Source organism: Chelon labrosus, assembly GCF_963514085.1.
Source record: "Chelon labrosus genome assembly, chromosome: 22".
NCBI lineage: Eukaryota > Metazoa > Chordata > Actinopteri > Mugiliformes > Mugilidae > Chelon > Chelon labrosus.
Window position 1 is genome coordinate 17,434,238 of NC_140355.1, and position 12,948 is coordinate 17,447,185.

Sequence of the window (12,948 nt, forward strand, 5' to 3'; positions counted from 1 at the left end):
GACAGCGTTGCATGTATCACGTTTCCTGCAAGTTCTGCATAGAAAGCTCTACAAAGGCATCTAGGTAAAGTGGTACATGGTCGGCAAAGCAGAAATATACTACTTCTGGCAGAAAACTTTCAGGCCTGAGTCTCTGCAACGTCTTGGGACATCTCTGCACTTTGGAGAAGTGCTGTAAGTCTGAAGCGGTTGAATATCAAACACAACTCTGTGGTCTGAATACAAATGTACACTCTTCTCCGGCTTAACTGGATGCAACTCTGTAAAGCCTAAAAATTTAAAACGCGGCAAGGAACTCTAAATGTCTCCCTCTCTTCTTTCTCCAATATCCTCTTCTCTCAGAGTGCAACTGCAACCAGATGGGCTCTGTTCATGACCGGTGTAATGACACAGGCTACTGTCTGTGCAAAGATGGCGCCACGGGGGCCAAATGTGACGACTGTCTGCCAGGATTCTACTTCAAACAAGGCTGTTACCGTGAGTACGAGAAGACTGATGTTTGGTGGGGCTGAAGAAGTGTTGCAGCCTTTTTTCTGGGACCTTTGCGAGTCCATCGTCCACTTAGCGCGTGCAGCTCCCGTTTTTTTTTTTCTTTACTCGCAGGGGAACAGCTCATGTAGCTCATTAGCCGCATCAGCTGCTCCTTTAATTGATGACCCTGTCACACGTTAACCCCATTACACGGAATCGCCTTCCTCTGCCATCTACCATCTAGTCAGGGGCCTCACTCTCAAATAGACCCTCCCCACCTACACACACACACACATTTAATAACAGGCATGCATGCATTCTGACAGTGGGTTTATTTATTACAATACGTAGCAGACTGTAATAAATAGTAGTACAGTTTGTTTTAGGGCTGACATCTTACTCCAGTGCAACAGAGCCAATTATCTTTGGTGTAATAAAAAAAAAAATTTTAGTACATGTAATCACTTCTTGTCACGCAAGCCTGATCCTCAGTTTCGTCTCTGAACATTTTTAGGTCAAGTATCTCGCGCTGTGCAACTACGCCTGTGCTGTGCTTAATGGCTTTTATAGCATTTTAATGATGTTACCAGTTCAGACGATCATTACTTAACAAATATCGCACGTGCAGTTTATTTTCTGCTGGGTTTGATACAGTGATTTTGACTTGACCCCCAGAAAGTGCAGGCTCAAGAAAAACAGACAGAGAAAAGGGCTGCAAAAACAAAAAAAAAGGCAGGTGTTACCTGTGGTAATCCCTGAGGCAAAGACTGGTGAATTTATCTTGTCTCTTTCCTTCCTCCTGCTTTCTCATCTACTTTGTTCTTTCTGCCCTGAATTCTTCTCCTCTCCTGCATCTCCGTTTCCTATCATGCCTTTTCTAACATTTCCCCTCCTTATCTTCCCCAACCCGTCTCTCTCTTTGCCATACATCTTTCCTTTTTTCTTTGTGCTCTTTACTCCCCCACTATCCTTTTACCACCTGTCATTCTGTCACTTCGCCGCACACTCTTTATTCCCAACTCCTCTCTTCCATTCTCCTTACCTCTGCAATTCCTTTCGCTCTCCGTCCTTCCCCACTACTTCTCCCTGTCTTGCTCTTTCTGCCTTGCCTTCATCTCTGCTCGCAGCTAACGTCTGCGACGAGGAGATGCTCCTGTGCCAGAACGGAGGGACGTGCTATCAGAACCAGAAGTGCATCTGTCCTCCGGAGTATAAGGGGCTACTGTGCCAACATTCCCGCTGCGAGGCGGGCAAGGACTGCAACGGCGCCTCCACGCCGCACCTCTCCACGGCCACCCTGCTGCTCTGCTCCCTGCTAGCCTACCTGCTGGCCACGTTAACTCCACACTGAGCCACAAAAATACCCCCTCGGACCAAGGAGTGTGTGTATATGGGTGTGTTATGGGAGGCGAAGGGTGAGCCAGAGTGGGGAGGGCCGTCCCAGTCATGGACCCGACAAATGCACACTGCAGCACTCCTATACGCGCGCGAACACACACACTCACAGAACACTACCTAAAGCCCATTCTCTTCTCAAACACACATACACAAACCTCACGGGACTGTTATAATACTGAGCGTGTACTCAGGTGTGAGAAGGACAAACAGATTAACAAAGGGGGGGGGGGGCAACCTCAGAGAAAAGAGATGCAGTCAAAAAAAAGGGGGGAAAAGAATCATACCAACCACTGTTCCCTTTATTCCTGAGCTGGAGCAATGTGCATCAAACCAAAAAAGCATAAACACTTAAATCACACCACTGTTTCACTTCAAAGGGAATGGCTGTTGTACACACGAGGACATTTTATTTTCTATTACTTTTTTTCTTTTTCTTGGTTGAGTCAAGCGTCTCACCTCCGTCAGACTGGCGCGTGGTCAGACACGCGGACGCGACGGACAGGTCGGGAGGCGAGGGGCTCGTTCGATCCTGCTGCTGAGGCCTACATAGTATATTAACCAGGTTTAATTTCCTCTGAAAAAGATGAGACTTGGTTTTACATTTATTCTATTTCTGCTGCATTTTTTTTTTTAAAAAAGAATTATATCTTCAGTCATTGTATCTAATGTGCCCACTAGCAGTCGCTGAGATTATACATATTATATAATATCCAGGGGGTTATGAACTACTAAAAAAAAAAAAAAAAAAAAAAAAAAAAATTAGTCACTATTATGGTTGTTATAGGAATGAGTGATTGTTGCCACACTTAGCGAGATTTAATCTTCACACAGTATTCAGGAAGCAGAATTTAAGTAATCAGAAGTTTAAAAAGAGAGAGAGAAAAGATATGAACCACGTATCAATATTATATGACATTATTTGAATATTTTTTGTAGAAATTATTTTTGTTTGGAGTTACAATAAATGATAAAAAATGACATTTACAACTATTCCTAATGAGCATTTTATTACACTGAGTGTAAACCTTGCAGTAAATATGACTGTTATTTGCCTTCTTGCTTGTACTTTTTTTCCCATTCAGTCCACAGTTTCATGCTAGAAAACAAGAGTTGACTAAAGAGCTGTCATTTCAAGTCATTTACATGGTTTTGAATGCTTATTATTATTATTATTATTATTATTACAAACGGATTATTTCAGTTTAAAATCCAACAGTCTGTCTGACAATCACAAAGAACTGCTTTCCTGTGAAAAGAATATAAATTATTTTATTCTGATAAGAGGTTGCAAAGAGCTTTTATATCCGAGAATGTCACTTGCAGATGCAGCGCAGATAATGGACTAATTAAAAATATTTTCCACAAAGTAAACAGCAGAGATACGCAGTGATTCACGGCGGTCCCAAGAGACGGGGCGACCGAGGCCACGTCTTCTCCTCTTTTGCTCGTCTCTACTCTTCTTCTTAAGAAAAACACCACGTTATGTCTGTGAGAAATGTTCTATTGCTGAGTCAGCCGAGGTACACAGCGGATAAAGAGACATGAGTGCCGCATTACATCAGGATACAGTGTACATCAAAGATGAAAGCGAGACTAAGCCTGTGAGAAATGACGAGACGGGGGGATTCTGGTGTTACTCCTCTCTTCCTGAGCTGGTGCTAGCTGTATTAGCTATTCTGTGTGTAGGACTCATCCCCTCTGAGCCCGGACGGTGCAGAGAACTGAGACTTGGGAAGGAATGGTTTATGAATGTAGAACATTGTGAAACGATGTAAAGGAACGCATTACACTGTGGATCAAAGTGCAGGTAATTGCAGCTGGAGGAAAATGCATTATTGACCGACCGACCGACCGTAGTATGATGTTTAGACGTAGTACAAATATCAAACTTAAGACGGCGAGAAAACTAATGTAGTAAAGAAACAAACTGCATCCTAGCTGTATAACCTATTACATTTTTTAATTATTACAAAAGTTTAGGATTGCAAAGAGAGTTCAATACATTTTTAAACGGGAAAAAAACATTTAACTTATTAAACATTACACTTATTTTAGAAACTATAGCTGGTTTGCCTACTTGCAGTGAGTTTGATGAGACGGTTAATTAGATTTATTAACATCTCAAGCAGAGAGAAACTGCTTGACTAGCTCTGGCCAATATTTTTATGTCATATATAAATAAATATACATAAAATAAAATATATGTAGTGTATTAAGTGTAACAATTAATGTGCACCCTGTTTTTTAACGCCTTAACATTACTGCAAAATTCACCTAAAACAACTATCCAAGACGCACCCAAAGAAAATTGAAAGCTGAACCATTTGGAGTACACAGATGGTTTAGGTCTCCTCTGAAGGGTTACGCTGAACTCTCAGAATAACTTTAACTGCTACTGGCAATGAGTTATCGACGTTTCGACTGAATGAAATTGATGGTTTTCATTTCCGCCTGAAAGTCTTTTTTGTAAACAGATGACTGGGAGTGATCGTAGCTGGGGCCACAGCATGAAGACTTGAATAGTCTTTAAATTTAATAACAATACCACAAAAAACAAAAGTGTTTTACACAATTCGTTTGTAAAGGTATGTCAGGGGGATTTCCAGAAAAGACTATTTGGAGCCTCCAAAATAACCTTTAGTAATAATTGTCAGATAAAAAGCAGTGTTTCCCCTCCTATTACATTAGAGAGGAACCCTGCCCCCCAAGGGAACCCCCATCCCCCTTGTGAAGGTCAAGTTAATTTTATGTCCTATACAGGCGCCAGACCACAACAGAAGTCATTTAAGCTCACCTTTCCTATAGAACCTTGTTCTTTTATTAAATTATCTAATAAAAAACTGACATAAACAACAGACACGCAGGATACAACCTTGCTTCACACATACTCTCTTTTGTTGTGATTCGGAACTACTACCTGCTGAACCAGCGTGTTGTTTTCAGAATTTCACTGGCTATACAAAGCACCCGTTACGCATTGAAACGCCTCCGATTAGCTCGATCTTTCCCGACACTAATAGTAGTTTCACAGGCAGAGTTTTTAGCGACCAAACTTTTTAACTCAAAAATCTAGAACGGTTCCTTTAAGAAAACACGAGCAAATGAAGAAAATATCTCTGAACCCTTTGACAACACCTACGCTAACACAAAACAAATCTGGAAACACGCAGGCAGCACATGTGTAGCATAAAAATACAGACAATATATGCAGATACGGAAACTAAAAATCTGTCAAAGGCTTATTGGCACGGCTAGAAAAATCACGCAGCAAGTCCATTAGCTTTCCAACGTTCTGTACAACCTGCAGGATTTTTCCACTTGCATGTACTGTTTTTTTTCTGTATATCCAGTGCATACCTATATTCTGTGTACGTTTGCTAAACATGGTAAAGATATTCTTCATTCGCTTGTGTTTTGTCTATCTGAAGCGCTTTCTAAAGCTGCAACGAACACACAAAAAAAATAAAAATAAAAAATGACAGTTATAGGAAATGCTGCTATAATAAAATGTAAAACATTATAGCATTTACACAATTTGGGGATAGCCATGACTCTATGTAGTGGCCTTAATTTAAAACTAGCATTCAACAAAGCGATAAAGCCGTTTTTTTTGTGAATGGAAAACATCAAATAAGACTGGAGCTGTCAAATGATGCCTCAATTCAAGGCAGAACTGACTGTTAACGGCTGTATCACTAAGGTTTATTAGGTTTACAGTAATTAATAAATATTCAACTCAACCTACCAAATTAAATTAATGAATATTCAGATCAACCTTCCCAATTAAATTAAAATGGAGCAGCAGCACTGTGTTTTTCTGCTCTGAGAGGAACCCAGAGAAACATAAAAAATGAATGAGCATAAACTCACTCATCAACACACAACACCTCTTTTTATTTCACCTCAGAGTAGCTGCTAAATTAGTGTAACCGAAGACGACCCATATCTGAGTTTGTGCTTTATTATTATACCTCTTTAAAGAAACTGGGCTTCAATTTAAATTTCCAGAAACATACAACCCAACCGGATTCATTAATGACGAGATGGATGCAGCAGATTCAGATACTGTCACATGATCATTAACATGTATCTCATGAACTGACCCATTAAAGCTAAATTTTGGCAGCTGCTGGTGTCTGTGTAAGAGCTCAGAGACGTGGGAGAACAGCGGCAAGAGAAGCTTGTCGTCGTCGTCCTCCTCCTGCAGTGCTGCCCTCCTGAATATAATTCAGAGTTTGTCGAAGATGTCTCTATTTGTCCATGTCATCTCTGCACTGTTTTCCCAGCTGCACCTCTGCCTCCTGTTTGGATTATTTTCAGCTGGATTTCACATGGGTCCCCAAGGCTGGTACGCCACAAAGTTTCCTATTCAAGACATCCTTTGTGTTGAGGACACGCACGTCAGTTACCGTCCACATGTCCAGCCCAGGGGTCTCTGTCAGTCACACTTTGTATAGCTTCTTGTACATGACCCGACTTCTCTTGTAGGGTCGCACGGGGGGTTTTACTGGAGCTGATCTCATGTTTCATCCTCTTTCACAAAAACCTGTAGGGTTAGCAGTACAGCAAATCTTTGCTAGACACAGCCCCTCTGATAGAAGCCCTCCTCTTATTTTCTGGAGGACAGGATAGGGTCCATCTGGACAGACAACTTTATGTTTTACGTGTGAAGTGTGTTCGGCATCAATCACTACATCCTACTCAGAGTCCGGGTAAGATAAACTCCTGAGTGACTTTTGATTGTGTAATTAAGAATGCACGAGTACTACACTTTATCCTTCAGTACATTGTCTGATATCTAATACATTAATTACCCATCCAATATGTTTTCCCAACCTTTTACAAGACTGATTAGCAAAATCTGACACTATATTAACCGTGAAGGAAATGTCCACACACCCAAAATCTTATAGGTTTGTGCATATTTTAATTATGTCGCTCCAGACAGTTTCTGTCACCATTAGGTGAGTAGACACACCATCACGTTCAGCTTGTCTAAACACGTGGCAAACAGTTTGTGCTGTAGGATTACAGGTGTTCTGCACAGATGCTTACAAACGGCGCTGAGCCACGTTACAGCGAGGCCAACAGGGTAATGAGTCCTGTGTGTGTGCGGGGAAAGGTCCTTGTTCGCCGTCACTACATGCTCCTGCAGCTTTTTTCAACCAGTTCCAACCAACCAGTTCCCTTGAGCATCTCCATATTCTCTCCTATAAAACTAAACCAGCCTGAACAGACAGACTTCGTCATACTTCATACCATATGCTTTTCACACTTCGCTTGCCAAAGGTTTACCATGTAGAAAAACATAAAATTACTACCAGCTCTTTGTGAAGCTTAAGTACAATGGCTATGCTGTGACTCTGGCTGTATATGCATGTGAAATGATTATGCAGAGAGAAGTTAGAAGTGGTGTCTTTGTTATTTTTTCCTTTAGTACAATGTATTGATATCCTAAATGGCCTTGCACTGTTGCACAGGGTGATTTCAAACAAGAGAAGGCATGCTGTGCCATTTTAAACAGATGAAATTTAGATTTTCATTAATTTAATATACTATGAATGTCAATATTTACACCAGCGCTGATGTTTCTACACTAGACTACTCTAGATTATTTAGTTTAAGTGTGCAGGGCCTCTTTAAAATGCAGATAAACTGTGTTATCTTACTGACAGCTTGTCGTTCGGGATTAAATCCTTTTAATATAGCCCATATAGAGTTACTTCTCTTTGTTGCACAGAAAAAAGACAATAAGAATCCAACTTGTTTGATTTGTAATCAGAAAGAAACAACGTGGATTCAGAGGTGTGGTAAGGGAAGTTGAAATGACTTGTGTAACTGAATTGTACCATTAAAAACCACACCTGCTGACACCAGAGCGGTGCAGTAGCCGCGCCGAACCTGTGAAAATCACTGAATAAAACTGCATTAATATACATCAATAATTTATGTATCTCCAGGCCACCACCTAATATGCAACAGCTGGTGCAAAAAAGTTTGATACTGGTTGGTGTATGGCGCGCGCACACATCAAATACGCTCAGATCAGAAAGAAGTGCTCCTTTAAAAGACTCACAGTAATCATATTTACAAACGGAAGCTGAAGCCGTATTATGACTAAACTAAACATATATTATGGGTTAGTAGTGGGGTAGTGCAGACTGCTCCTTCTTCCCTGGCAAAGTCGGCGTTTCTCATCTTGATGAGGCTTCTACCTGAGGCATCTGGCCTGAGGCGAAGCTAAAGAAGACACTCATAGGCGTTGCTGGACATAAAGTAGTGCTGGGCTACACTTCCCTGAAGACCGAGATCAAATCCATAGGAATTGTGGGTAAGATTACATCAAGAATACTAATAACTGCTGGTGAAAAAAAACTGATTTAACCGTTGTATACACACTCAGATTTAATGAAAAGGATTATTCAGGCGAAATTAACCAAGTAGCCACAGTGAGACAAGGGAGGAGCCCACTGCAGAACTCTGCAGTGCTGCAGAGAAGACGGTGAAGTAGTGGTTACTTACTTAAAAAACACAAGGCGCAGACAGACTAGAAGTAAGCATGGTCCACTCTTAGATCTCACACTAGATGCACTAATTAAACAAAAAAGTTTTTTGTATAGCACATCTGAAATGATTCCCCAAAACACACGTGAGAAAGCAAATTAAATCACTTCACAATGTCACTTACAGTATATCCTGCTTCTTTGTGGGTCCATCTGTTCTCTTACCGATGCCTGAATAAGAAGAACACTTTAGATTTTGCAGAGCTAATCTGGCTATGTCTGGGACTCTCATGCAGCTGCTCTATTAAGCATCAACGACAGACGTAAGCAGATGTTTATCAAAAAAATTATACCTAAAATCTGGGGTTTGGACTTCCACTCTTTTGCTATAGTTGTACCTATATCAGCCTTATTTCTAAGTGTTTTCTATCCAGTTTGTTAAGGCACAGCTGGTGTGAACTTTTCCAAGAGTTGCTCTATCAAATTGAATTCCTCATTGTGAAGAAGAAATGAAGAAATGTGCTGCTCGTTGGCAGAGCATTAGCTGTAGTTCCATAGATTTCACTGATGCCGCTAGCCTGTGTGTTCCCATACTGCTTTGCGCGCGATTTCATTCTCGCTGCAAAAGCAGTCTGGAAACCATCGCCCATATTTTCTCCTGAGATAGGGAACCAATCACAGAACGGGGGGGGGGGGGGGGGCAGCAAGACGATGACGACGTCTATGCGCGACACCGAAGCTTGTAGTGTGTTAATCCAACATGGCAGCGGACCTAACGTTACCGTTCGATGCAGCCTTAGACAGTGTTTTAAGTAGCTTAGAACGCAAGTTTATTTTAAAAAAAGAGCAACGTTTGGCGTTGAAAGACTCCATTGCCAAGAAGGATGTGTTTGCTCTGCTACCAACAGGCTTTGGCTATGAATCGCGCGCAAGGCAGCATGGGAATTACCAGGCGCATTTGATAGACATTCGTAGCGCCCAATAAACGGCTCTAGGCATTTGTAAAACCACGCCTCAAATACGAGAAAATAAACACGTAGTTTCCAGACCAGCATCTAACTGAGATGTGCAGTCGCGTCAGCCAGGCTATGATGCCGCATGGTCTCAGTTAGAAGAAGCAATAACCGAGCTGACCCGACTTAACATATACTGGAAATACCTACAACTTTTTATCAGAGTTCTTAATGGGAATATGGTTTTTAATTATTTCACGCCTTGTAGAGCTGTATGAAGTGGACTTGAATGTGAAGAGGGGAATGTAAGTTGAATTCACAGCACAAGCAGATAAAAACTGTCACGGTCAACCAAAGTAAACTGCAACTTAAAGTCCGAGTCTGCAGACGAGTGAAGACAAGAAGAAAGGCCTTTTCAGTATGCATTCTCATCTATACTTGTGTTTTTATGGACTTGTGAAAAGTCATCTCTTACTACCCAAATACTGTTCCAATTCAGACAAATACCCCGAATGTGTACTTTTGTTATCCCGCTTTATGAAGGAAGCAATGAGAGGTAACTTGGGTTGACTTGGGCCAGCAAGTATCCCAGAATGCATTTAGCAGGTGTCCTCAAATATGCTGCTGTTTTTAAATGACCAAATGACCATCAGGGTTTGTATTTCAGCTTCAAACTCGTCAAGTCTGAACTAGAAAGAAGTTCACAAGTCAAAAGTTCCTGTACTTAGTAGGGGTTAGGGGTGCACCGATCCGATATTGGGATCGGATATCGGCCCCGATATTGACAGTTTTTTTTTTTTGTTGTTTTTTTTTCCTCCGTCGCAGCAGATCCTACGTCATTCGTTAGCAGCACGTGTGTCGCATGCTGGAACGAGTTGGAGATCCTGTGTAGTAGTCCAGTAGGTGCCGGTATATGTCGTGAAGATATGATCCGCCATTAAACAGAAGAAGAAGAAGAAGAAGAACGAGTTGGAGCATTTAAGCAACATGGAGCGAGCCAAAGAGTCGGCTGTGTGGAGATATTTCACGCTTGCCACGCCAACTAGTTCGACGGCTGTCTGCAATGTCCGCAAATGACCAATACACTATTTTGTTTCTACTACTACATTTTATTTATTTAAATTTATTTTAAGAAGTTTGATTACATTCTATTTTCGATTTGGATGCACAATTGTTCTTTAAATAACAAATAAATAAGTATTCAATACATTACATCTATGTTATTTTGTCTTAGTTAGGAAAGTAATGCTTAGTTAGGAAAGTCTGGTGCCTTTAGTTTCTTCTACATGGTGGAAGGAAGGTATAAGGTGGAAGGTATGCAGTTTATTATTAATTCAACAATGGTATCGGATCGGTATCGGGTATCGACAGATATACAAAGCCCAGGCATCGGTATCGGGACTGAAAAAGTCGGATCGGTGCATCCCTAGTAGGGGTTGTACCAACTAGTCGACTTTACTGTTGAGCCTCGGTCATTGTAAAAGTAGAGGCAAAAGCTGCAACATTTGAACCTACAGTCTTCACTGTCTTCTTAACGCAAAAGCAAATGAATCTGGATAAATATTCATTGGTGCCCACTGAACGACACATTACACTGCACTACAGATGAAGCTACAAACTATATTTGCTCTACACGGCTTTTCCCATATAATATGCGCTGTTCCACCTCGTTGTCGCGCCATGCCATAGCGTTCAAGGTGACAGTTTTATGTTTGCAAAGTTTGCAGGTTGTTTGTCGAATAGGCAAGTGGGAAATGCTCACAATGGCCCTTAGTTCGGCTGCCTTCCACCGCCTTTGCCTCGTTTTCCCACACTCTCCTTTACTACCACGTGCACCTCTGATGTATCAGTGTGCCATATTTCAAACATGCTGGCATATGTCTGAGAAATGGCTGCTGCTGTGCAGTGTGTAACCCTCAAAATGCCTGCGCTTCAGGCAAGAAAATGAAATCTTTGTCAATTCACTGAGCTGTCAGGCTCAGTGCAGCAGTGGGGCTGACATCAGAGCGCCCAAAATGCCAGTTGTAAAACTTAAGAGCCGGATAGTCTGCCCTCTCGGCTGCTCCTGCACTCACGGAGTAGCGTGGAGATGTCTAAGGAGTACACGAACGCCACTTCAAATGATGTGTAAATATTCGTTGTAAGAAACATCTGCAACGGTTTTAATTGAACTTTCTGTCTTTGAAGGTTTGTCTTTGTGTCATAAGAAGGTTGGTTTTTCCAGTCTTATTTGCATTTTTGGTAAATTCTGCTGTGCTTTTAGGAGAACGCTTTCAATTAAGTTTGTTTTGGAGTCGTGTCTCTGCCATCTAAGCCGTCTGAAAATTTAAACAGACCAAGCTTCCCTGAAGAATAGACATAAAGACAATATCCCGAGTCTGTTTTAGAAATTATTGCGTTTTAATATGACAGCAGACAGTATGCACCACTGAAGGCTCTTTGTCGGGATGCCGGGTAACTTGGCAGGACATTTTAGAGCGGATGGCTTGATAAAATTTTCATTGAAAGTTTCAGACGCACACAGAACCGTAGATCAGTGTCAAACTGCGAATACAAAAATAAAAATAAGACGTGCACCGAGACGGACATTTATGAATTCATGATTTCACGTTTGCAAATTGTAAGTTTGAGATTTGTGACCTTCATATTTATAAAAACAGTCCATCTATCCATCATGTCCCTTATCCTTACTATAAACAGCAAAAACACCATGACACACCAGGGGCTTTGAGCCAGACAGTCATTACTTCGAAAGCTTTTCAATTGCCAAAACATCTTTAAATATGAAGAAAGCCGTCATGCATGCAATTATTGTTCTGTACACAATAGAATACACAACGAGTGTGCACTTGCTTGCACTCAGCTAGTCAACTAGATGATGTTGAAGTCAGGGAAAACTTGAGCCAGGTGCAACTTTTTTGCAAGATGATGCAGAGATTTATTTTTTTTTTGTCTGACTTGCCCGTATTGCCAGACTCACTGGTAGAACCGAAGCAGCAAACCACCGTAGTGGTTCTCCCTGGTCTAGACTACCACAAACCAAGCCCTCATTTTAGCAGCGTTACAGAAGTTTGATGTAGCTATTGGGTATACATTACGCCAACTTTACTGAAGTTATCAAAATCCAGACTGCAAGCATGCTAAAATATATGACATTTCTTTTTACTACAAAGCTTAAACTATTATCAAAACAACAAACTAATAAGAAGAGAAATGACTCATCATGTAACCACCTAAATCAGAGCAGACTGGCTGGTCCAAGCAGGGGGAATGTCTTTTTTTTTTAATCGGATCGAAAAGGTTGGTGTAAACTTTCGATAAATTGTTTAATCCAAGTGTTTTCAGGAAGACGAGAAAACAAAGTTAAACCGCCAATTTTGGCTTTGTTTTTGGATATAGCACTACCTGGATGACTAAGAATCTGGATGCAAATGCAAATATCTTATCAGTTCATATGATTGAGTTGGAATCTCGGTTCAGGATTATTTCAAATTCGTGTGAACATAGCCACCGATAGAGGTAGTGCCCAGTTTTGAATACTTTAAGTGTACTAAAGAATCCACAAAGTGTATATCTAGAATTAATGCAACAGACTTACACCCTTATTTACACAACTACTTCAC

The 12,948-nt window shown here is 41.1% G+C and overlaps 1 protein-coding gene across 1 annotated transcript in view; it reads left to right on the plus strand.

The window, feature by feature from the left end:
* ntng2b (netrin g2b) overlaps positions 1 to 1,858 on the plus strand; it is a gene marked incomplete at its 5' end in the record, with an annotated part of 65,048 nt that extends 63,190 nt beyond the window's left edge. Inside the window, 2 exons of the mRNA XM_084571661.1 lie at positions 343 to 477; positions 1,599 to 1,858. Coding sequence (XP_084427787.1) covers positions 343 to 477; positions 1,599 to 1,822 — 359 coding nt within the window. The 3' untranslated portion in view covers positions 1,823 to 1,858. The remainder of the gene's footprint in view (positions 1 to 342; positions 478 to 1,598) is intronic.
* Positions 1,859 to 12,948: the final 11,090 nt, after the last annotated feature.